Source organism: Quercus suber, unplaced genomic scaffold (genome assembly GCF_002906115.3).
Source record: "Quercus suber isolate HL8 unplaced genomic scaffold, Cork oak 2.0 scaffold_364, whole genome shotgun sequence".
NCBI lineage: Eukaryota > Viridiplantae > Streptophyta > Magnoliopsida > Fagales > Fagaceae > Quercus > Quercus suber.
This window is the reverse complement of record NW_027069816.1, coordinates 304589-328630: the sequence shown is the minus strand read 5'-3', so window position 1 is coordinate 328630 and position 24042 is coordinate 304589. Positions and strand designations below refer to the sequence as shown.

At 34.1% G+C, this 24042-nt stretch overlaps 2 protein-coding genes across 7 annotated transcripts; both read right to left on the bottom strand.

Annotated features, from left to right (window-relative positions):
• Positions 1-1870: 1870 nt before the first annotated feature.
• LOC111986906 (probable L-ascorbate peroxidase 6, chloroplastic/mitochondrial) lies at positions 1871-10376 on the bottom strand. Of its 2 annotated transcripts, none has more exons than XM_065760386.1 (12): positions 10087-10376; positions 9824-9973; positions 5606-5726; positions 5142-5242; positions 4965-5052; positions 4747-4814; positions 4571-4657; positions 3547-3621; positions 3368-3445; positions 3186-3290; positions 2462-2536; positions 1871-2153 (listed from the first exon to the last, which is right to left on the bottom strand). In XM_065760386.1, the coding sequence occupies exons 1-12, from the start codon at positions 10303-10305 to the stop codon at positions 2001-2003; spliced, it is 1320 nt and encodes a 439-aa protein (XP_065616458.1). In that variant the 5' UTR covers positions 10306-10376; the 3' UTR covers positions 1871-2000. The 2 variants fall into 2 exon arrangements, with proteins under 2 accessions (XP_065616458.1, XP_065616459.1); XM_065760387.1 differs by lacking the exon at positions 9824-9973 and adding an exon at positions 8555-8695.
• Positions 10377-14331: 3955 nt separating this feature from the next.
• On the bottom strand, positions 14332-23003 carry LOC111986831 (uncharacterized). Of its 5 annotated transcripts, XM_065760389.1 has the most exons (10): positions 22717-23003; positions 21913-22095; positions 21295-21353; positions 18988-19076; positions 18851-18886; positions 17981-18118; positions 16778-16864; positions 15690-15737; positions 15519-15595; positions 14332-14693 (listed from the first exon to the last, which is right to left on the bottom strand). In XM_065760389.1, the coding sequence occupies exons 4-10, from the start codon at positions 19060-19062 to the stop codon at positions 14546-14548; spliced, it is 609 nt and encodes a 202-aa protein (XP_065616461.1). In that variant the 5' UTR covers positions 19063-19076; positions 21295-21353; positions 21913-22095; positions 22717-23003; the 3' UTR covers positions 14332-14545. The 5 variants fall into 5 exon arrangements, with proteins under 5 accessions (XP_065616461.1, XP_065616460.1, XP_065616462.1 ...); XM_065760388.1 differs by lacking the exon at positions 21295-21353; XM_065760390.1 differs by lacking the exons at positions 21295-21353; positions 21913-22095.
• Between the last annotated feature and the right edge of the window lie 1039 nt (positions 23004-24042).

Genomic DNA, 24042 nt, shown 5'->3' with positions numbered 1-24042 from the left:
GGAAAGATCCAACGCAGATATTTTGGGTAGGGGTGCCGGGTGCATGAGTCAGATTGGATCGGGTTTAGGGTATTTTTCAAACGGCCGGGACTGAGAATCTCCAACCCAAGGTGGCTCTATATTTACAATTTAGGCTATGTATTATCAGTAAAGTCCATATGTACAAGTGGATTGTATTCTACCCTACCAATTCGTTCAGAAATCTTCAGAATAAAGCTACACGAAGTTACCTGTGAAATTTCTGAATGCATTGGACGAGTTTGTTCGTGTATTGCACTCCAAAAGAGGGTTCTTTTCAAACATTTGTACAAGACTACAAGTGTGGCTTTATTTTGATGGGAAGTGTGGCCTTATTAGGCAAACATATATTCACAATGACCATCAGCTATACACGGACAAAGAATACAGGGTCAGAGAATACACTAACATATAATGAAGAGAAGAAAGGGCTTGAAAGGTCAAAGGCAGGAATGGATAGCTAAACTCAGTGATAGATGACATCTGTGCACAGCTTGAAATGTGGTATTTTAAATGACTGTTATTCAAGGCTAGACTTAGATCCCGTTCACACAGAAGGCCAATCCAGCCTTTCGGCTACATAATGCGAAGTGCCATTCTTCTTTCTCTAGATTCCAATCACAAGTGAGGTGCGGAACCTAAACCCTAACGCGTTCACAAATTCAACCAGAAGTTAATCACAAGAGACTTTATCAATTAAATTTAATAGACACCACAAGTTCTCTAAAAAAATTGAAGTCTTGCAATGCTGTTCAAAAAAAAAAAAAAAAAAAAAACCCAAAAAATAAAAGGTATAGAAGGAAACTAAAACAGTTAAAGCGTGTTATTAAGTTTAGTGCCTTTTCTTGCTTGTGTTTAAATGAAATTTTAAGCCAAACTAGGAGAGTCACCTAAGTTGAATGCCTTTATTGCTTTTGAGGGTGACGGTTTTTCTTTTAGGTGGACAGTAGAGGAGGGGGAGGATTTATTCACATATTTCCATAACATCTGTGAGTTTATCATGGAGTAGATGTGAGTATGCTGATGGGTGGAGACTTGAGAGTGGAGAAGCATTCACTTTTTGTGGGGCCAAAAACCCAGAAATATTCACTTTGACACCGTTTTTTCTTTTGGTGCTGAGACTCCCAGACCGCAAACATCAATTGATTTCTGTCCAAAGCTTTAAGCTAGATCCAAGTTGTTGGCGACAAATTCAAAACAGCTTTGTTATTCATTCTTAGTCTCCAGAAAATGCAAAAAATAAGGGGAAAAAGAGGTGGTACAAAGAAACTTTTTACCCCACTTTCTTTTTATTGTAATTTTTCCTCGGTGTCAAGTTATATAAAATAATTCCTAATTCCATATATCTCACAGTGATGATGTATTAATCTCAAACATTTCCTTATGAATGAAGAAAGTGTAACACTAAACTTGTACACATTAATCACTATCATCAGGTAGGATTTTAGAAGTCCCATGATGACAATAACTGTACCATCTAGTCAAAACATGGGTAGGGCTTATATAAGCTAAACCACTAGCAAGCTGTCCGAGTTCAGCTTGACTTGTTGAACTCAGACACATTCAAGCTCATTCAATAGACAAGCTTGCTTTTGAGCTTAGCTCGTAACTCATGAGCTCATTTAGTACATTCAACTAGTTTTACAAAAATATAAACATATTTGGGTAAATAACATGCTTTTTAGTAAGCATATATACATGCAACTATATTCCTCCTTAAACCAGGCTTGTGTTCGAGCGCAGTTGTGCAAAGCTAAGCTCCAACATGGCATGTCAAAGAAAATAAACCAAGTCAAGCTTAAACTTTGTTATTTCTCACAAACTCAGCTCAAGCTTGTCATGCAAATCCTAATTTGTTACCTTCATTAACATTTTATGACTTCTATTGATGCAATAAGATCCACTATTTACTCATTGGTGATATCACAATTAAACCAAAGTGCAAACAAACAATGGAAGTTTCACGAAAAGGCTCAGAAAACCTAGTTCCCAAATAGTGATGACAAAATTGCTAAAACACCAATCACAATAATTATATTTAGGAAATAGTTAGTCGGTAGAGGCTTATCTGGGCTTCCACCAACTGCTTCATACTCTGCCCGAATCTTCTGCTTCATAGTCTCTGACAGTTCACTCTGCAAGTACATAGATAAGACTATTGAATTTTATTCCTTTCCTCTTCATTTAAGACTTCCATGTTTTAGATGTGAGTTCACAGGATTTGAAAAAAGCTTCATCTTGTATTATTAAAAGACACACGGCACAAGAAAACAAGAAACTTGTTTCTTAATCCTGCAGCAAACCATGAAAAGTAAAGATGATGAACAAATTGCAAACAAAAATAATTTTCTCTATCAGATATTCTCATGCCAAAAATTGTAAGGAATTTCTGACAACCATTGACTAAAAAAATATTAGGATGTAAGTTCATAAGGATTACAACCTTCCCAGATGAGTACTTGGCTGCCACAAACTTCTCTGGTGCAGGTTCTGATGGACCATCATTTATCACAATACCCTGATATTCAAATTCAGGCAGTCATTTAGAGTAGTTATCAACAAATTATAAAGAAATTTCTTATATTTAAGTAAATTAAAAAAGAAAGAAAAGATAACAGTTCAATATGCTTTTGTGTGCAAGTGTGAGTCAGTGGGTCTATAAAATGTCTGTTCTTTGAGCCATAGATTTGGGATTGGGGATTGTAAGAAGTAGTTGGTTGATACAAAGCAAACTCAACAGAAATATTGCCCAGAGAACCACAAGGTTGAAGTCACTACAAATTTGTGCACATGTCCATGTGGTGAGTAATTATTATTTATATTGGTAATTACACACACCCCTCCACCCTCTTCTTACAACAGGGGGACATACTTGTTGATCAGGATCCCGTTAGCTCTGTAGTGAGTAATCATTCAAGAACTAATTTTACTATTTGAAAATCTATAATATTTCACATTTATTATGTGTGATGAACATTAACCAGGGTTACGTTACATAGGCTTGATGGAACTTTGTCAATAATGCAGACCATTTCAAAGATTTAGTATAACCATGTCATGCCAAGGCCAAAAATCAGCTCTTGCATCAGCACCAACTAATGAAACTAGTTATACTTGGTTAGCAACCATGGCAAAGCAGCAGAAACAATCATTAAAGGATAACAAACCTCTGGAGGTTCAAATTTGGCTCCAAGGTTGCTGAGTTTGGCATGAGCTTCAGCATAATCCTTGAAAAATGCTTCTTGATCTTCAGCATATTTCTCAGCAAATACCTAAAAATCATGTAACGTATCAAAAAAAAATTTCACGCTAGATAACTGTCTCACAGCCAAAACTCATTTTGTTTCACCTTGAATGATGGATCATCAAAAATTACGGCATCAGTTGGCAAGACCAGCAAATCTTCATCTCTTCTTTCTTTGATATCCTGACAGAACAATCACAATCAGCAAATGGGAATTCTCAATTCTCCACCCACTCCCCTTGGAATTCATAATGTATACATAGAGAGAGTTGTGATTTTCAAACCTTAAAGTATGAATTATCAAACTTCAACCATTTCACTGTCCAGGACTGTCCCCCAGGTGCTCCAGGCCCATCTTTCTGTTACGGAAAAGATGCCAGTCATATGTAGCAGTTGGTTTTGCTGTTTTTCTTTTTCATCTTTTATTTTATTTTTTATTTTTATTTTTGATAAGTAAGAATGATATATATACGAAAGGCTACTCTATGCATGAAAAGCACAGAGCAAATCCAAAAATTACAAAAAGAAGAAAAAAGAAAAAAGACATCTTTTATTTTTATTATAGCAGCAACTACTATTTAATCCTAGATTCTCAAGCTATCATTTGCGCAGAACAGAAGAAACACAGTAAAGCATTTATTTGTAAAATTAGAATCATTAGCTGATATAATACAAGGACATAGACATATAATACTGATAAAAGACTCATACATTGCTGATAAAATGATGGTCTTCATCGTCTGGTAAAGTAATCATGGTAGACAAGGATTTCAACATTAGTATATTCTTTCTATACAACAATTTGAGTTTAAAGGGTAATTAGTCATGATATCCAATGCAAACATTTAATCTAAAAAAATTCCTCATACATGATGTCTAAGCATACAAGAATAAATGGCCTATCTATGAGAATGTATCTGGTCAGAATCAATTACTGGCTCTTGAACAACCTGGGTTAAAGGATGTTCCTGATCATTTGATAATGCACAAAATTAGCATATACTTATTCTCATCATATTAGCATATAACTTGAAGCTTTTTTCCACTGTCAATCATGGAATCAATCACTTTGCCGTAATTTATACTGGTTTATCATCTAACACAATATGATGATAAGAGAAGAATACTTTAATAGCTCTGGTCAATGGCTATAGGTATTATTTTGAATTTTCTATGATTGCTATAGCAGATTTTATATGCGTGTTTATATTTAAACTCCACAAACCCCTCATAAGTATGGTATGAAATGTGTAACTTAGTCACAATATGCTCTTCTGCACTCATGAACAGAAGATGATGATTTCATACCGTGTACTTTGTCTCTGGCTTGCCCCAACCACTGCGTTCCGGTCTGGACCTTCCCAGTGTGTGTGCACCAGATAATGCAACTATTTCCTGAGCATTAAACAGCTTCACAGTTAAACATCACAAGCATAGTGAGGTAATATCGAAAAACCAAGCATACAGCTTCATGAAAATTTTACCTTGTCATTTAATCCCATTCTGTAGAAAACATTACGCAGATGATCAGCAGGTGAAGGGGGGCCAGCATCTAGTCATCAGATGAATTTAAAATAAAATAAAATAACGTAAATAAAACCATAAAGGCTTAAGCAAAGAAGATTTACAAGCTGCATCAGATTTACAAGCTGGATTATTCTTTTTGCAAAATACAAATACCAGCATATTCTGTGCTCCTTACCAGGAAGCCTCCCTTCTTCTGGACACTGCTCAGGTGCTGTGACGTCCACTCTTCCATACTTCATGGGGATTTTGGGGCCCCCAGCTTCCTGAAATTTCCAAGGAATTGGTCATAATAAATCTTTTTTAATTTGTAATTTCTATTCAGAAAAACTTCTAGAGTTGGAATAAGGACAACCTCCACAGCAGTAGCACTTGCCAACTGAAACAAGTCTGCATATGTCACACCAGAATACTTTTCTTTGATAGGCTGAAGAAGTTTCAATGCATTCACAAGACCTGAAAGGCCAGCTTGTAAGACAATATTACCATTAATCAAGCTAAATAATAATCAATGTTCAATCATTACCAGCATTGGCTGCATGTTTCAGCTCAATTTCAAATCTTAAACTTCCATTAGCTCCACCTCTTTGTGGCCACTCCTGAATGTTTTTGTTGTAAGTACCAGCATCATGCCATCCCAAGCGAACCTATTTTACATAAACTAGGTTAGATGTAGGCAGGGGAAAAAAACCCTAAATGTTCCAAAGATCTGTCTATGTGGTACTCACATAAATACCAATATCAATAAATAGAAATCTCCAAAGGTCATTACTAAAATAGTACTCCCTCCTTCCCATTTGGTTGGTCATGTATCATTACCAGCATTGGCTGCATGTTTCAGCTCAATTTCAAATCTTAAACTTCCATTAGCTCCACCTCTTTGTGGCCACTCCTGAATGTTTTTGTTGTAAGTACCAGCATCATGCCATCCCAAGCGAACCTATTTTACATAAACTAGGTTAGATGTAGGCAGGGGAAAAAAACCCTAAATGTTCCAAAGATCTGTCTATGTGGTACTCACATAAATACCAATATCAATAAATAGAAATCTCCAAAGGTCATTACTAAAATAGTACTCCCTCCTTCCCATTTGGTTGGTCATGTTTAGAAAATCCAGCTTTTAAGGGAACATCATTTAATAAGTTGTTTTTTAAATAAAAAGACAACTTTCCAAAACTACCCACATTAATTTAAAACTTTCGTGAATCAAAGGTATTGAATTTTTAAATAAAGTAAATGGCAAGTTAGGAAAGTATCAATATTGTGTTTATTAGCATTTTAAAGATGACTATATTTTGGGACACCAAAAATGGAATAGAGTATCAACAAAATGGGATAGAGGGAGTATTTCTTAATTGCATAGTTAACATCGAATATAATAAAGTGAATTGGCAAACAAAATCTGTATTGAGTGAACATTTCATTTGACATGATGATCACCAAATTGCATTTGTAAGTTGGTCATTTGAGTGTTTTGTCTTTAAAGTCTCACATCAATTTTCCCAAGGTTTCAAGCAAGGCTTATAAAAGGCTGATAAATTACATAACCTTTACCCAATTAATCTTTTTACATGCAACATACACACAAACAAAAGAAGAAAATGCTTTTAAGGGTTTATCCTAATTTTGATTTTCCTTCTACTCTTGTGAGAAAAGGATGAGGGTGAAGTTGTGGGTTCAAAACCTACCACGTGAATGTAAGAAAAGAATAATGGTAAAGTCATGGGTTCAAAACCTAGCAAGTGTGTGCACTTATCAAAAAAATAACCAGCAAGTGTGCGTAACTTACTGATTAAAAAGATAATAAAAATGTTGATGTTCCTTCTACAGTCACTTTTTCACCACATGTTTTGCATATAGTATAAATAAACTTATAGTGTATATGTTAGCCCAGCAGGATGAGTATAACACAATACTTTTTGCAAATACAAAAGATCATACAATGTGAATGTTCATTTTCCAACTGCTAGAACTTCAAGCCTCGAACTGAATTAAATTTTCTATCCTTTATATCAGAATAGAATATCTAATGAAAAATGCTAATGAGATCAATGACACTTCCTCCTCGTACATGAATGTCTGAAGGGTGAGGGTTCAAAACCCATTAGGTGCGTTTTTAACTTATCAATTAAAAGAGAGAGAGAAACCACCTATAGCAGTGTTGTTAAAAGCACGCTTAAGCGCAGAGTGCACAGGCCTTGGGGCTTTTTCCCTCTAAAGCGAGGCACCCTCACAAAAGTGCTCCTTAGGCGCGCTTTTTTAGAGCTTTTTGTAAATTTTTTCTATAAAAATCCTGATTTGATTTTTAGCCATTAGATTTAAATATGTTTGATATAAGCCATTGATTTAATATATACTCTCTCAGTCCCACTTTGTTTGTTCTCTATTCCATTTTAGGATGTCCCAAAACATTGTCCAATTTCTAAAAATAAAAGTCATTAATTTACTAATGTTCCTATTATACTCCTATTAATTTACTAATTCAATTTTTTGATAAATTTATTTAAGGGTAGTTTTGGAAACTTATACATTTTTAAAAAGTAGATAAGACAATAAATGATGATCCCTTAAAAAGTTTGATTTTTCAAATAGGACAAACAAAGTGGGACGGAGGGAATAAAAACTAATAGTGTGGTGTGCTACCATATACCTAATAGATGATAGCAATGAGTGGTTGACTAGAAGAGTAGAAGAAGATGAACTAGATGAATTTGTTGAAGATGATCTTGTGATTGATGATGATATTTTGACATGGGGTAGTGTTGCTAGAGCTTTTGGAGTTGAAGAAGAAATATTCAAATTGAGATCAAGAATGTGGCCACTAGGGCAAGCAACAGGTTCAAGTTCTAGTTCACAACATGCTCCTCATGATGGAGATGAAAATGATAAGGAAAATGATGAGGGCTACAAATCTTGTGATGACAATGATGATGGTCCCTTGCTTAATGAGGATAATGACTATGTAGATTAGGATTGCATTGCATATTTGCATTGATTTTGTTAGGCAAAGATATTTTGTTGTATTGACCATTAATAAAAAAAAATTTAAATGTGCGCTTCACATCGATCAGGTGCACGCTTATGCTTTTAACAACACTAACCTATAGTGAACTAATCAGTAAGCTATATTTTGCCTAAAAAATTCATTTTCAAGATTAAAGTTAGTAACAAGAGAACACACCATGGCCTAAATCCCTCACTACTAACAAAAGTCGCAACGTTATCTATATAGTTTGATGTCTGTTTCAATTACGTCACAACAACGTAAACAATCCAATCAACATGTTAAGACTGTCAACATCTCATTGCCTCTACAATATGTATGATTTTGTTCTCACTTTATCTAAAGTTCCATTTCACCCTTGTCATTTGAACCTAAGGCAGCAAGCCACTAGGGCTTAGAATTTCATTTGGAGCTACTTTGTTTGCACTAATGATCCTACTACAAACACCAATTACTTTATCACTAAACCATTGAATATATATACATTATATAATCATAAAGTTAAAGAAATTTGAATGTAGCATTTAATTACTGACAATTTCAAGTTCGCAACGGTTCTAACAAAAAATTTGCAGAAGTGAAAGTTGAAGAACCATGACTTATACAAAATAACTGAGACTCTCAAAACCCTAGGCATTTGATCCAAACGAGAAAATCTTCAAAAGGCAAAAAAGAAAGAAGCAAATACTTGATGAAATTGAAGCAGTTTCAAAGCGAATAAAATCGCTTGCATAATAAGCTGAGTTCAAATTGATGGAAAATACCAGAATAGGATGGCAGAAACTGGTGTCGAGAAGCTTCTTGATATCTTCTCTAGCACTCTTCAACTGGTCAGGATCGGACGCCGCCGCGCATTTCGGCGAAGCAGTTGAGCTGGAGGGAATAAAAACTAATAGTGTGGTGTGCTACCATATACCTAATAGATGATAGCAATGAGTGGTTGACTAGAAGAGTAGAAGAAGATGAACTAGATGAATTTGTTGAAGATGATCTTGTGATTGATGATGATATTTTGACATGGGGTAGTGTTGCTAGAGCTTTTGGAGTTGAAGAAGAAATATTCAAATTGAGATCAAGAATGTGGCCACTAGGGCAAGCAACAGGTTCAAGTTCTAGTTCACAACATGCTCCTCATGATGGAGATGAAGATGATAAGGAAAATGATGAGGGCTACAAATCTTGTGATGACAATGATGATGGTCCCTTGCTCAATGAGGATAATGACTATGTAGATTAGGATTGCATTGCATATTTGCATTGATTTTGTTAGGCAAAGATATTTTGTTGTATTGACCATTAATAAAAAAAAATTTTAATGTGCGCTTCACATCGATCAGGTGCACGCTTGTGCTTTTAACAACACTAACCTATAGTGAACTAATCAGTAAGCTATATTTTGCCTAAAAAATTCATTTTCAAGATTAAAGTTAGTAACAAGAGAACACACCATGGCCTAAATCCCTCACTAGTAACAAAAGTCGCAACGTTATCTATAGTTCGATGTCTGTTTCAATTATGTCACAACAACATAAACAATCCAATCAACATGTTAAGACTGTCAACATCTCATTGCCTCTACTATATGCATGATTTTGTTCTCACTTTATCTAAAGTTCCATTTCACCTTTGTCATTTGAACCTAAGACAGCAAGCCACTAGGGCTTAGAATTTCATTTGGAGCTACTTTGTTTGCACTAATGATCCTACTACAAACACCAATTACTTTATCACTAAACCATTGAATATATATACATTATATAATCATAAAGTTAAAGAAATTTGAATGTAGCATTTAATTACTGACAATTTCAAGTTCGCAACGGTTCTAACAAAAAATTTGCAGAAGTGAAAAGTTGAAGAACCATGACTTATACAAAATAACTGAGACTCTCAAAACCCTAGGCATTTGATCCAAACGAGAAAATCTTCAAAAGGCAAAAAAGAAAGAAGCAAATACTTGATGAAATTGAAGCAGTTTCAAAGCGAATAAAATCGCTTGCATAATAAGCTGAGTTCAAATTGATGGAAAATACCAGAATAGGATGGCAGAAACTGGTGTCGAGAAGCTTCTTGATATCTTCTCTAGCACTCTTCAACTGGTCAGGATCGGACGCCGCCGCGCATTTCGGCGAAGCAGTTGAGCTCAGACCTCTCTCCGATACGCGAACCATCGGCGATCGTTTCTGATAGTTTAATTAAAAAAAAAAAAAAAAAACAAAGCTAATTTATCAGAGACAGTCAGTTAAACACAAAAACAAACAGAGCAGCATAAGGGAGAGAAAGAGAGAGAGAGGACCTGGTTGAGAAAGAGGTGAGAGACGAGAGGAGAGGATTGGAGGCATTTGAGAGAGGAAGAGAAAGAGAGCCTAGCTCTAGAGGCGGCGGCGGCGGCGGCGGTAGCGGAGGGTAGGATGCGAGAAGAGGCGGTGGTGCTGAAAGCAGCCATGGTTGTTGGAGCAGGAGTTGACGGTGATGGTGATAGTGTGAGACTCAACAGTGACAGTCGCTCTGCCATTTGGAATGGAACGGGTTTGATTCCTCTTTTTATTCTCTCCTTTTGTTTCGGATTGAATTTGGATGGGCCAATATCAATATAAATATTTATAGTACCCAATGGTATGTCGTAAACACACGCTCGGACTGGGCTCGTTTGTATATGGGATTGGGTTTGGCTACTTGTGTACTGCTGTCCTCGTTCACTCTACCCTACCCAATGTACCCATCACCCATCCATCTCAATAAATAAAGTAGGATTTTGTTTTATTTTTTTTATTTTTATTCTTCTTTCCATTATCATTGCTTTTGGACTTGTGAGTCGGCATTTGGTTAGATGGAAGGTGGCTTATGCCTATTCTAAAAATCAATTGATGTATTGATTAGATGATAAAAAATAATTATTATGAAGCAGATGTTATAGGTTGAAATTATATTGTGTGTGTATAGATTTAATAAAAATTGATCGGGATAACTCCTTTGAATTTAGAAGATAAAAATTGAGTATGACTATGAGCATTTTTGAACTAGTAAAAGAAAATGTCAAACTAAACCCGGCATGTTAAAATTGTTAGTTGGATTATATTAACCCATAAGTCAAACTTTTTCTTACGGGAGAGAAATCCTCTATTTCTGTCTAAGTCGAACTTTCTTTGTTTCATAATTTTAAGACTCTTAAATATATATTTTTTCCCCTCTGATTATTACATTCTTAGTTTCTTCTCCTCACCTTTTTTTTTATCTTGCTTTTTCTTTTTGTTTGGGAGTTCATAAGGGGATGGAATAGAATGTAATGGAATGATTATAAGAGAATGGAAATGAATGAAATTGAATGGAATGTATTTAAGTAAGAGAAATGAATAGAATGGAATGGAATTAAGTAACAGTGATTGGATGTTTTAAATTGAAAGGAATGAGAATGAATTGAATGTAAGTAATCTTGTTTAGGAGTAACATAGATGAAATGGAATTGAATCATTTTATGACAATATTACTATTAGACCCCTTTTTAAAAATAAATGGTTGAATATATAGGGGTATTTTGAGAGTTTTAGTCAAAAATTCATTAAATCTAATTTTATTCCCTCTCATTCCTCCCAATTTCAAGGGGAATGAAAACTTAAGGGTTTAAGGGAATAAAGAGGAATGAATATTCTCTTCTACCCATCTCATTCCCTTCCACTTAAACTCCCAAATAAGGAATGAACTTTCTATTCCTTCCATTAAAACTCCCAAACAAGGGAATTGAAAAATATTCTAAAAATATTCTTTTCATTCATTTTCATTCAATTTCATTCTTTCCTCCCAAACAAGGCCTAAGTACAGTGAAGGTAAATCTCCCTCCTCTAGTATTGTTTCTCATTTTCGCCTCTTTGATCTTGCACCATCGCTTAGCAAATGTCAATCTTTGATCTCCCTTCGCCATGACCACGACCTACCAGTTGCCAATATGATGTTGCATTCAACCGTCAATCTTGATGGTAATTTTTTTCACTTGAAACTATTACATTTTAGTTATAATCTTTATATTGGACTACTTGACATTTTTGTTCTTTTTATTTTCTAATTTTGCAATCAAAGGGAAAAAGAATTATGCAAAGGAAACAGTAACAAGAATTTCAATTACTAGTTCATTTTTTTTCGACATTTATATCGAGTTCTCTTTAGTCATCTATATTATGTAAACACACATACACACACATACATATAATAAAAGTGGCAATGTTGAAGTTTTGTTTTTTTTTTACCTTTTGTATATTTTAGTAATTGTTCCAATAATGAAGTAAAGAGATTTGAATCATAGTTCTATTTATAAAAGCAATCAAACAATGTTGTTGAACTATAGGGCGTTCTTAACAACCAATTGAAATTTTAAATCACTGTCAATATAATATTTTCACCATGTTCTTATATTAATTAATAACTCTTAAATGACATCGTTTTGATTACTTTTTTTTTTTTTTTTTCTTTCTAAGTTCTTAAACAAAACTAAATCAATTAAAGAATTTAAGTCATTTGAAATTCTATGGGGTCGGTTTTTTTTACAGGTGACAACAAAATCTTATAACATTTTTACAATAAGCTAAGTTGTCAACCTACCACAAGTAAAAAAATAAAAAATCAACACTATGGACGCGTTTTGGGCCCTAGACACAAAGCATAAATGGATCTAAGCCCAATACAATGAACTTGTAGAGAGTGGGTTAGAAAACTAGGCTTTAATGAATGAGATAATAGTTAGAATGGATTTTAAAAGATAATCAACCAGAAATGGACTGGAGTTATCTAAGTAAATTTGTCATCGGCACAATCCGAGGAGGTATGTTCTAGTATATATTGATTGAAAATTGTTACAGATATGGTTCAAGCTGCTACTGTGCTTTCTCTTCTAAATTTCCAATCCCCTTCTCTCATTACTTCCTTCTTTTATACTCTTTTCTCTTTTCATCTCCACCCTCTACGTGCAGGCTAGATAGTTAGTCTTGATACTTGTCTCATTAGCACATTCCTAAAGTCTTTAAGTAGTAACTGTAAGGCTGAAAATCACTGTTCAGGTATCACTTCCACATTAATGCGGTCAGAGAGTTAGCTGCAAAGTAATTAATGTGGTGGTTGCAGCTTTCTCCTTAGATATTTTAGGACTCCCCTCTGTACTTGGTTTCTGCAATGGATATCCGTGTCAACAGAACTTTCTAGAACATACCTCTAGATGGCAGACCACCTATTCAGACATCGGCTTTGGTTAGCCGGGGTGACATTTGTCCTCGGCCTACCCTTTTGTGTCATTATGACCAAAACTGATCTTGTCCTCTACTAACATAGACTCCTTGGATAATGTTCACCCTCCTCGGATGCCTTCTAGTCTTCGGCTTGGGCTTTAGGCCCATTATATACATAAATAATGAGCTCTTGGGCTCAATACCCCTACAAACACTAAGACTCATCATAACTCAAAAATAAGGTTATTGTGAAAATGCCATGAAATTTTGTTATCTCCAAAGACTTTCTCTTTAGGGTTGATTTTACATTCTATAATTTGATAGGTCAAACTAACGGTGATATTAAAATTAGAGAAGTTATATATATATATATATGTATATATATTTCTAACCTTGTTTTTTATTTATAATTTTCTTCTTTTTATAATTATTGTTGTTGTGTACCAATTTTTTAGTTTAGCTTTAGGCTATTTTGTTTATTATATAACTTTTTTAAAACTCCACCTTTTCAAGTACAAATATACTTTTGATTTTTAATTAAAAATAATAATCACCAAAAAAATCAAATAAACTAATGTCAAACAGACATGGTTCTTTTTCTATTATTTTCTTAATTTCTTTTGGTATTTCGAAATGAGATTCAAATATCAGCGTGATATAAAGCCCACAATGTGCACCTAAACCCACAATATATATATATATATATTAGAATCAAATCATGATATGTATCAAGTTCTGCAAAACATATCATTAGTTGTGTGCTTAATTTTGTATGACCAACCTTATACTAGGCAGTAGGCACATAAATATAACCATAATTAAACACAAACGAAAGGGATAAACATTACATTACAGGAAGAGTAGATGGTCTCATGAAATTATGCCACTGCCACTTAAATTAAGTGGCAGTGGCATAATTGAGACTTCAAATGCTTCAAATTATGCCACTGCCACTTAAACCACTGATTGTTGTTGCTAAAAGGGTAACCAGAACAGAGATATTAGGCTTCAAATGCTTTTCGAGAAAAAAAGGATTGTACTCAGGTTACTAAATTGAGACTTTGTTGAATGGAATTGCTATTTATGTTCAAACAAAAAGCTAGAGTTAGCACAAGTGAAAATCTCCTCCTGAACAGTACTGGCTTTTGAACATTGATTGTTTGGTAATCTTCAGTATGCTTTTGCCTGTGCTATAACATCGGATTCAGTGTTAAAAGCAAGATTCAAAGACCAGGCAAAAGCATACTGAAACTAATTCATATTTTGCTGAAACTTCTATTTTCAAGTGAGAAAAGGCAGTTAACAGAATAAACAAAAGCATCACCAACTTCCAAAACATTCTTCCAAATAAATAGTAACATCATCAACTTTCAAAACATTCTTACAACTATGAACCATTGAACCAGCTTCCAAAAAATTTTTCCAGATAAATAGTAACATCACCTACTTACTTTCAAAACATTCTTCCTGAGTATAACTCAGTAGAGCCCCCAAAGACTACCCAATAAATTTTCTCTACATAAAGAATTTCCACAAGCACATTTAGACAGAAGAACCAAAAAGATTCCAGTCATTAACTTTGAAGCTAGAAACTGCGAGTCTAAAAACATCACCCATTGGCATACAACCAGCTTGTGTGGCAGGAACAGCTAAACCAGCACCGACTGCGCTAGCGCTTTCACTCAAAGGGCTGCAACCACAAGAACATAACGGAAATGTTATAAAAAAAAACAAGCAACAAAGAATCTGCATCCACAAAAACAAATTTTAATTCCTTTCATCAATTTTATTTACCTAAATCTATTTAGGCTGGGTTTTGTATCTCCAATTAAAGCAGCCAACTGCTTCTCAAAGATGTTACGAATTTTTTAAATAAATAAATAATGCCCTGCTTTTTAGCTATTGGCAAAGTTTTTCCACCCAGGCTCCTGAAACAGTAGCGAAAATGAGGGAGCATATTCTGTAATGGCAGTTAAATTTTACTGGCTCTACTTTTGGAAAAATTACTTGCAACGAGCAATATAAGGCTACCATACATAAATCCTCAAGAAAGACTCCTTGGACCTTAAATGTTTCAGGAGGTTAAGATATTAGAAAGGTGGATCCACACAGACACACTCCGTGAATTGTTGGTGCATCCCCTCACAAATCCATCCTACAACTACAAGTGCTCCTGTTTCAGATGATTTAAAGTTCTAAAATTTATCAACTATGAAAGATCTCTCATATAAACTCCTGTGTCATAAGACAGGTCCTAACTGATATGTGAATTCTACTAGCATGAAAATCTAAGCATATTTACACTTTGCTGGCCCATAGGTATAGGACCATAGGTATCTTGGCCATCTAGTTCATGAGAAGATATTTACACTTTTCTGGCCCAATGTAGATCAATTGGTAGACTCTCTGTGTGTGTATCAAGAAATCTATGACCTCTGGTTATTGGGGATCAATTTGTAAAATATTTTGATAAACAACTTTATTTGGTATATGGCATCTAATTACTGGAACTTACTTTATATGAAGAGGCTCATATGCAGTAATTAGCACATCTGTACCAACTTCCTTAAGACGCAGATTTGCCAAATAGACCTGTAGAAATTAGGGAACAAACTCTACTTAGAAATTAAGCACTACTTGAAGACTGTAGAGGAGAAGAGAAAAACAAGAACAAGAACAAGCTTACCTTAACAACATTTTGTGCTTCCCTTCCCTGCCGCCCCTTAGAAATAGCCTACGTATAAGAATCGCCAAAAGTTAGATAAACTGGACAGAAAAAAATAAACAGAGATCATAAGAAAATTATATGATGATTTCTATTATAATTTTTCTTAAAAGTTCATAGCCATAAATTTAAGATATGATTTTGTATCTATTTTTTTATAAAGGCTGTTACTCAACCATGCATCATGAACACTTCCCTACCCAGTAGAAAGAAGAAGAAGAAAACAAAGATAACGCTTCCCTACACAGTACAATTACTAGCAAGAAAATTGATTTGGGTGAAAAACTCAAGGAGAAAAGGCTGCAGGAAGCAAGATTCCAATCCAAAGGGAAATTTGTTGAGTATTGTACTACAAGACTGAATAATAGAGAAGCTGTATTCCAGCAACCATATATAGCATAATCTTCAGGTTTTAATTGTATCCCATATTAATTATGGCTAACATTGTATAGAAATTGATTGTGGAGAGGGAAAAAAAAAAGAAAAAAAGATGACAGTCTCAGGTCCATCCAAGTCACAATAGAAAGCCCATAAGCACAACAAACATTGGCTCATGCCTGTGTCCTATTTACAGGGCAAAAACCTTCAATAGAATCAGACCTATCAAATCCTCAACTAAAGATAATTGATTTATTGAGCAACCAAATGTATGTTCTTTTCATTTTTTTTAGAAGTGACCTACCAAATGAATGTTATGGTTTCAACTTTCAATCAACAACTTTGGACAGGCTAAACATAACAATCCAAGTCCATTAACATCACAGTTTTGAGTAGCAATGAACAGGTACTAACAACCACAAATGGAACAATTGTTAATAAATTTGGAACTACACCTTGATTCCTCACTATAGTTTGTGATTTGAAAAGTCAGAGGCCAAGAAGCCATGTCTTACTGTAGACATAATAAATTATCCACATTGTTCCCAATGGGTAGCAGCAAGATTTGGAATTGCAAGATAATAGCACTGCAATAGCACAACTGAAAGGAAAAGCTAGAAAAGTAAGACAAAGGGGAAAGTAAATATATATGCAATAGATTAGGCACATACCATCTGGCCAACCGCAGTTGTGACAACAGCAGGTATGTTTCTGTAACACAACCCAGGGGCTTCAATTACTCCAGACTGCTCAATCACCTGAAATTAAATTGAAAATCATGAGTGCTGCTCATAGCCACTGACTCACTGTTCCGTTGCCAAATCAAAGTAGATGATACAAATTGGGGCAACACAATTATAACAAAAGTGGAATCACCTAGGCTTCCTTTTGAAGGTTATTTCAGAACTCAAACAAACCTTAGAACCCAAAACCCAAAATCCCCAACGAAATAGAATTATTTGTCTCCCTTTGCTGGCCAATACGGATATAATCAGAAATATAAAGGAAAAGTTGTAGATACATCATAAAGTGCACCAGTTCCACATATCACAACATGCGCAATCCACATTCATGATATTCTTAATAGAGACAAACTAAACTTCATAGCAGTACCAACTCCCAAAAATCAGTGACAATCCAAACTGCATACTAGTTATTTATAAAAATTACTGTTTTTGTTTTTAGTATATAACATTATAGTGAAACTAACTCAACTATAGGTGTAACGCCATAGACCTATGCAGTTTCAATACATTCAAAGAATTCAAAGTATGAAGCACAAGTATCAGTCTATAACAATTTAGTTTGTAGGGGTAGAAAGACGAACTAATTAGTTAATTCAAATACACCATCACACTTTCAATGTTTCCTGAAGATGCAGTGCCAAATTACTCAATCAAACAATGAGGACAGAATAAAACAGCACTCCCTCCGTGCCATATAAAATGAAACTTTGTAGACAACAAGGCATTTAGATGAAACAAAACAAACATAATAGTTTTCATAAAAATGCTCAAAATAAAGTGTCAGAAGCTAGCGTGGGGTAATTTCAAACACACATTGTCCATCAAATAGCATTTTTGGAAAATTGTATGCTTATATCATTAAAATAGTGCTATTTAGGAAAAGTGAGAGTATGAGAATGAACCCATTAGGGGGTAAGGCAGCCAACCAACTGCTTTCCCTTCAGAAAAGGATTCTCTCCTTTTGAAATGAATCCATTTCATAATTCAGATGAAATATTATAATTCTAAATGTATATATGTCTAGTTCCACGTCATTTTAAATACTAGAAATAAAATGTTAATCAAGAAACAAACTCTCTTGAAATAGAGAAGCAAGAGTTCAGTTTTCCTGAGTAAAAAGAGACTTACCATGCCTCCTTCAGCTTCTTGCTCAGTGGCAAGGTCTTGAAGAAACCAGACAGCACTTCCATCATCTCCAACTTCATGCTTCAAATCTAAGAGCTCGAAAATCAAACTCTCATCACGAGCAGGATCCACAAACACCTCCTATAAAATAACCCCACAAATTCAAATTAAAATCCCAGAAAATTATTACTGCTACACATCAAACAGAGGATTAATAAAGAAAATACCAAATTTAGTGACCCAACATTTTTCACAAGTCCATGTAAAAGTGACAATTTTTTTTTCCCACAACTTTATCACATGTGGTCTGTTGTGATTAATACAACAAAAACCAATAAAACAATACTTACATTGCTAAGACAACAAGTTGTTAATGATAAATAATAAAGAAGTGTCACATTCACAAAATTTTCACAACAAATTTTAAATGGCAGGTTGTTATTAGTTACTATTGATGGGTAAAAAATTAATTTCAATAGTAGATTCAAATTAGAAAAAAAAAAAGTAACAACCATGATAACTAATAAAAAACTGCCAACTCAAATATTGTGAAAATTGCTGTGACATTAATCCAATCAAAATTTGTCAACTAAGCAGGTTGTGAAATGTTTTTAAAAATTCCTAAGCATTTCTCTTTCTTATTTATTTATTTTTATTTATACAAGTAAAAAAAAGAACAAGCACCGCACACCTAGTGCGATGTTCACCCTACAAGTAAAAGTGCGTGCTTATGGGGTGTGTGGAGATGGGCCGGGATTCAAGCCTCCGGAGTCTCCAAGAAGGAGACTCATACACATGCATACTTGAATTAGGTTAGAATAGAATTTCTTTGTATTAAAAAAAAACAATTAAAAAAAAAAAAAGAGAACGAACCTGATGATCAGGGACTTGCCGAATATTGCTCACGTCCTGTAATTTTTAGGTACAGCAGCAAAGTCAATTCACAATTCAACACAGCCTCCGATGTAATGTACAACAACAGTGAAAGTAAAATACTAAATAAAACAGACCTGGAATCTATTAGGGAATGTACTAGATATTGCACCGCCATACAATGGACGCTCCGAATATAAATCTGTACTCATTTTTATTTTCTTTTCTAAGACAAAAGACAAAGACAAGACAGAGAAACCTTAAAAACTCCGAAACAGATGAAACCAATCGCAGAAATCGAATTAAGCTTAGGAAATAGGAATCGAAGAATTGTACCTATGATGAAAAAACGAAGGGAAATGAGAGAGAGAGAGAGAGAGTGAGAGAAGGGGGTAGCTAGTTTGTGAAAATTCGCGGTTTTGTGGATTTGGGATTTTATAGGGTGTGGGTTTGCGTTCAAATGCAGCGACGTCGTGTGCGTAATAATAATGAAGCTAGTCTCTTATCAAAAAAAAAATGAAGCTAGTCGAATTCCAAATCGGGTCGGGTCTCTCTCTCTCTCTCTCTCTAATCGGGTTCTCATTTTCTTCCTTATGATCCACGTCAGTAAAAACGGCGTTAAAATCAATTTAACAGCACGAGCGGAACCACCTAAGAAATAGTAGTCCCTAAGGTACTATAAGTCTATACCTAAGTTTTTTGCCAAATTATTAAATTCACTTTTTAACTTTAGCAATATTCACACAAACACACCCTTAATTTGAAAAACAAATTTACGTTATTGTTTTACAATGTTGGAGTACTCCGACAAAGGAAAAGAAAAAATATTCAATCCATCTACGCAGTATACTTAACTCATCACTTCAAAGAAGAAGGTAAACCAAAATACCTTATACCATTTTTGTTACAAATCACCATATAGAGTTACGAGTAGTAGAGATATAAACTCAGCATTTTTACTCTTAACACTCGCAACTCTTTACATAGCTAATTGTGACAAAAATTATGTATAATAATGTAATCATATCATTTTTCTAAGAGTAATACTAGGAGCACATACTAGCCTAGTACCACCACATAGTAGGAGCATGTAACTAGTTACAACAAAAGTGGTGTAACTTTATATATTCCCAAGTATTTTTCTTTTCTAACCTAAACAATATTTTTACAATAAATTTTAAATAGCAAATTAAAAAAATCTTAAATAACATTATTAACTATTAACAGTTAAGAACTAAAAATTAATTTCAATAATGAGTTTAAATTAAAACTAGTAATAAATTACTACTATAATTTATGAAAATGGTGTGGTTGCCCTTTTCCCAAATTAATATTTTCATAACAAATCTTAGTGGTAAATTATTATTGGTTCTAATTTTAACCTCGAATTATTTTTTTCCGACCAATAACATCTAATTCTAGCAGGGGTGGCAAATGAGTGAGTTTGGGGTGGGCATAATTAGATTAGGTATATAAAACTTATTTAACTAATTGTTTCTAACCCAAATCCAACTCAACCCAATTATTATGGGTAAACCCCAATTACCCAATTATCAAAATGCCACTAAAGTAAAAATGACCAAAGTACTCTAAAATCTTTAAAAAAATGACCAAAATACTCCCGAAACCCAAAAAATAACCAAAATACCCCCCAAAATCCAAAAAATGACCAAAATACTCCCGAAATCTAAAAATTACCAAAATCTCCCCGAAACCTAGAACATGACTAAAATACCCCTGAAACCCAAAAAATGACCAAAATACCCCTGAAACTTAGAAAATTACTAAAATAACCCCTCGAAACCTATAAAATTACCAAAATACCCCTGAACCCCAAAAAATTACTAAAATACCCCCGAAACCCAAAAATTACCAAAATACCCCAAAACCTAAAAATTACCAAAATACCCCTAAAACCCAAAAAATGACTAAAACACCCCCCTAAACCCAAAAAAATACCAAAATACCCCTGAAACCCGAAAATGTCCAAAATACCCCTGAACCCAAAAAAATGACCAAAATACCATACAACTAATTCATCCAAAAATAATTTTAAAAAAAAAATTGAACTAAGATTAAGTGCATTATGTTGTCATTCTTAATACAAACATTTTTTTCCATTATAAATATACATTCCCAAAATCTTGAAGTTGTAGGAGCAGCCATGTTTGCTATTAATGTCCTGTGAACTATTGGGTTCTTCTATCCTATTGAGCAAGAAAAAATCTGTCAATACTCCTTGCTCCTAAACTTCTATTGGTTGCCTCTATGGCCTTGATGGTTGTTTGTGTTTTGTTTATTTCTCTTTTTGGTATTTCCGTAAACCACTAGGCAGAAGACTCAAAAATGGATTGAATTTCAGTTTTCATTTTTTTTTTTTTTTTTTTTTTAAAGAGCTTCACCACTATCATTCACAAGGAGTAAAAATTAAACTTGGTGTTTACCTTAGCCAAATGATTTGTCTTGACTTAAGATTGGAACGAATTATTCTGATATCTTTCCCCTGAATGATTCACAACAATTTTTTCTACCATATTAGAGGAATGATTAAAGTCTCAGGTCAAAGATGAAAACAAACTAAGGTTTATTTTTTAGAAAATCATGTCAATTGTCATTACTTTTTTTTTCTTTTTTCTTTTTTTGCCTTTTAATTGAAAAAAAAAAAGTTAAGATGGTAGGTGACAATGTTTTTTGCCCTTTGGTTTTTCTTATAAAGGGGACAGTTAAGATGGACATAGGAGCCATGTATCTCACGGGTCATGGGATCCACATGGACCACATCAATGATAGCACATTTTGTACCTCTTAATAAATACTTGATAAATTAGGAACAGAGACATGTATTCAACAAAAGGGAGGTTGAGGTTAAAGCAGCTTTCAAAGCATAAACTTTACAGCTTAGATAATTTGTATCAAACCTAATTCATCAACTACAGTCAAATAGCCAAAGGAAATGCAGAAAAATAGTTGTTTGCTATAGACAAACAACTCTAGAGCTATGATTGAAATTAGATGACGGAAGTCAAAACATGAAGCAAAAGATGTCCTGCCATAATTCTTACATGTTCTGGATAATGTTGGAAACAAACACTCAGAAATGACCAAACTGTGGTTGGAATTTCAAGAAAGGCTCATGAAAATTCAATTGCACAAGTCCTTAATCGTCTAGATAGCATTAGCTGATCATGAACCTCCTTTTGCCGCCCTACACCTCCAGAGAACTTCTCATCCTCCTTTATTATGTCCTATCGACAACAGTCAAACCCAATTAAACATCAACTGAAATTCAATCACCCCGTTTTAGATTCCTTAGAAGAAAAAAGTAAAAGTGCAGAAAGTAAAAGAAATTTCCACTTTTGCTTCTCACACTTGAATGTCATTTCCACATTTTCTAATAATGAAAAGATTCAAATATACAATTATACCAAACACCATTAGAAAAAAGAACATATAAACAACTCAAAATGCCTACATAAAACCCCGGTGGCAAACACGTTTACTTAGTGATTCAAAGAAAACCCATCACCCCCACTAAGCTTTAAACCCTTTTCTTTCATTTACTTTGTAGAACATGTCAGTATTACTCTATTCTTAACCCAGTACCCTTCGAAATGCAAATACTAACTACTTTCACAGATTTAAATTACCAAAAAAAAGTTCAGGCAATCGAAATTAATACAAAACCCACTATTGTTCTGGATCTTTAAAAAAAAAAAAAAAAACCTCGAAAAGCAAGCTATATTTCTATTCTTAACACATACAAAAACGAAAAGGGGCAAAGATGAAGAGGAACCCAGATCAAGAATCATAGCAATAGACACAAAAACATGAATAAATCAGGGAATTGATGAAGGTTAGAAAGGTACCACCAGAAATCTTCGACGTTGTCGAAGGTGTAGACCTTGCGGAGAGAGGTGCCCCACACCGTACCTTGTTTGGGTTTGGACTGGTTGTCGAACCAGAAGGTCCAAATCCGAGACTCGAAGCTTACCGATGAGTGATTGGAGGCCGAGAAAGTGAGGGGGAAAATGAAAACCTAACCCTGAAATGAGAATGGAGGCTGAGAAAATGAGGGGGAAAATGAAAACCTAACCCTGAAACGTCTGAGGTGAGGGCTAGGTTTTTTTTTTTTTGGTGGGAAGGGCTGGTTTGAGTTTGGGTATATTATTATTGGGTTAAACGGTGTTTAATGAGTTTTTAGTTAGAATCTAATTATTATCTATACTACTATTTAAGAGGCTGCAGCTGTTTGGACCGGATTTTTTTGTTTCAAAATACCCCTACAGCTTACATTTAAGTAGAGACAAAACTTGAGGATAACACGGTAAATCTTTAACTCTCACCTAAAACATTTCCTACAAAATAGGATTACTCTCCAACTAACTCACTTCTTCAAAGCAACTATACGTTTGTTATTATTATTTTTTTCCTTTAAAAAAATAAATCATCCTCACATTGTCTTCAAATCATTTTTTTTTTTTTAAATATCCTCAAGTTTTTAACTAACGGGGATAAATATCTATACTACTATTTAAGGGGCTGCAGCTGTTTGGACCGGATTTTTTTGTTTCAAAATACCCCTACAGCTTACATTTAAGTAGAGACAAAACTTGAGGATAACACGGTAAATCTTTAACTCTCACCTAAAACATTTCCTACAAAATAGGATTACTCTCCAACTAACTCACTTCTTCAAAGCATATACGTTTGTTATTATTATTTTTTCCTTTAAAAAATAAATCATCCTCACATTGTCTTCAATCATTTTTTTTTTTTTAAATATCCTCAAGTTTTTAACTAACGGGGATAAATATGTAAATTAAAACTCATACACTTTAAGATCCACGAATTCACATACACTTTGCCAGTTTCTCTCATTTTTCTTCAGATTATACTACTATTTAAGGGGCTGCAGCTGTTTGGACCGGATTTTTTTGTTTCAAAATACCCCTACAGCTTACATTTAAGTAGAGACAAAACTTGAGGATAACACGGTAAATCTTTAACTCTCACCTAAAACATTTCCTACAAAATAGGATTACTCTCCAACTAACCCACTTCTTCAAAGCAACTATACGTTTGTTATTATTATTTTTTTCCTTTAAAAAAATAAATCATCCTCACATTGTCTTCAAATCATTTTTTTTTTTTTAAATATCCTCAAGTTTTTAACTAACGGGGATAAATATGTA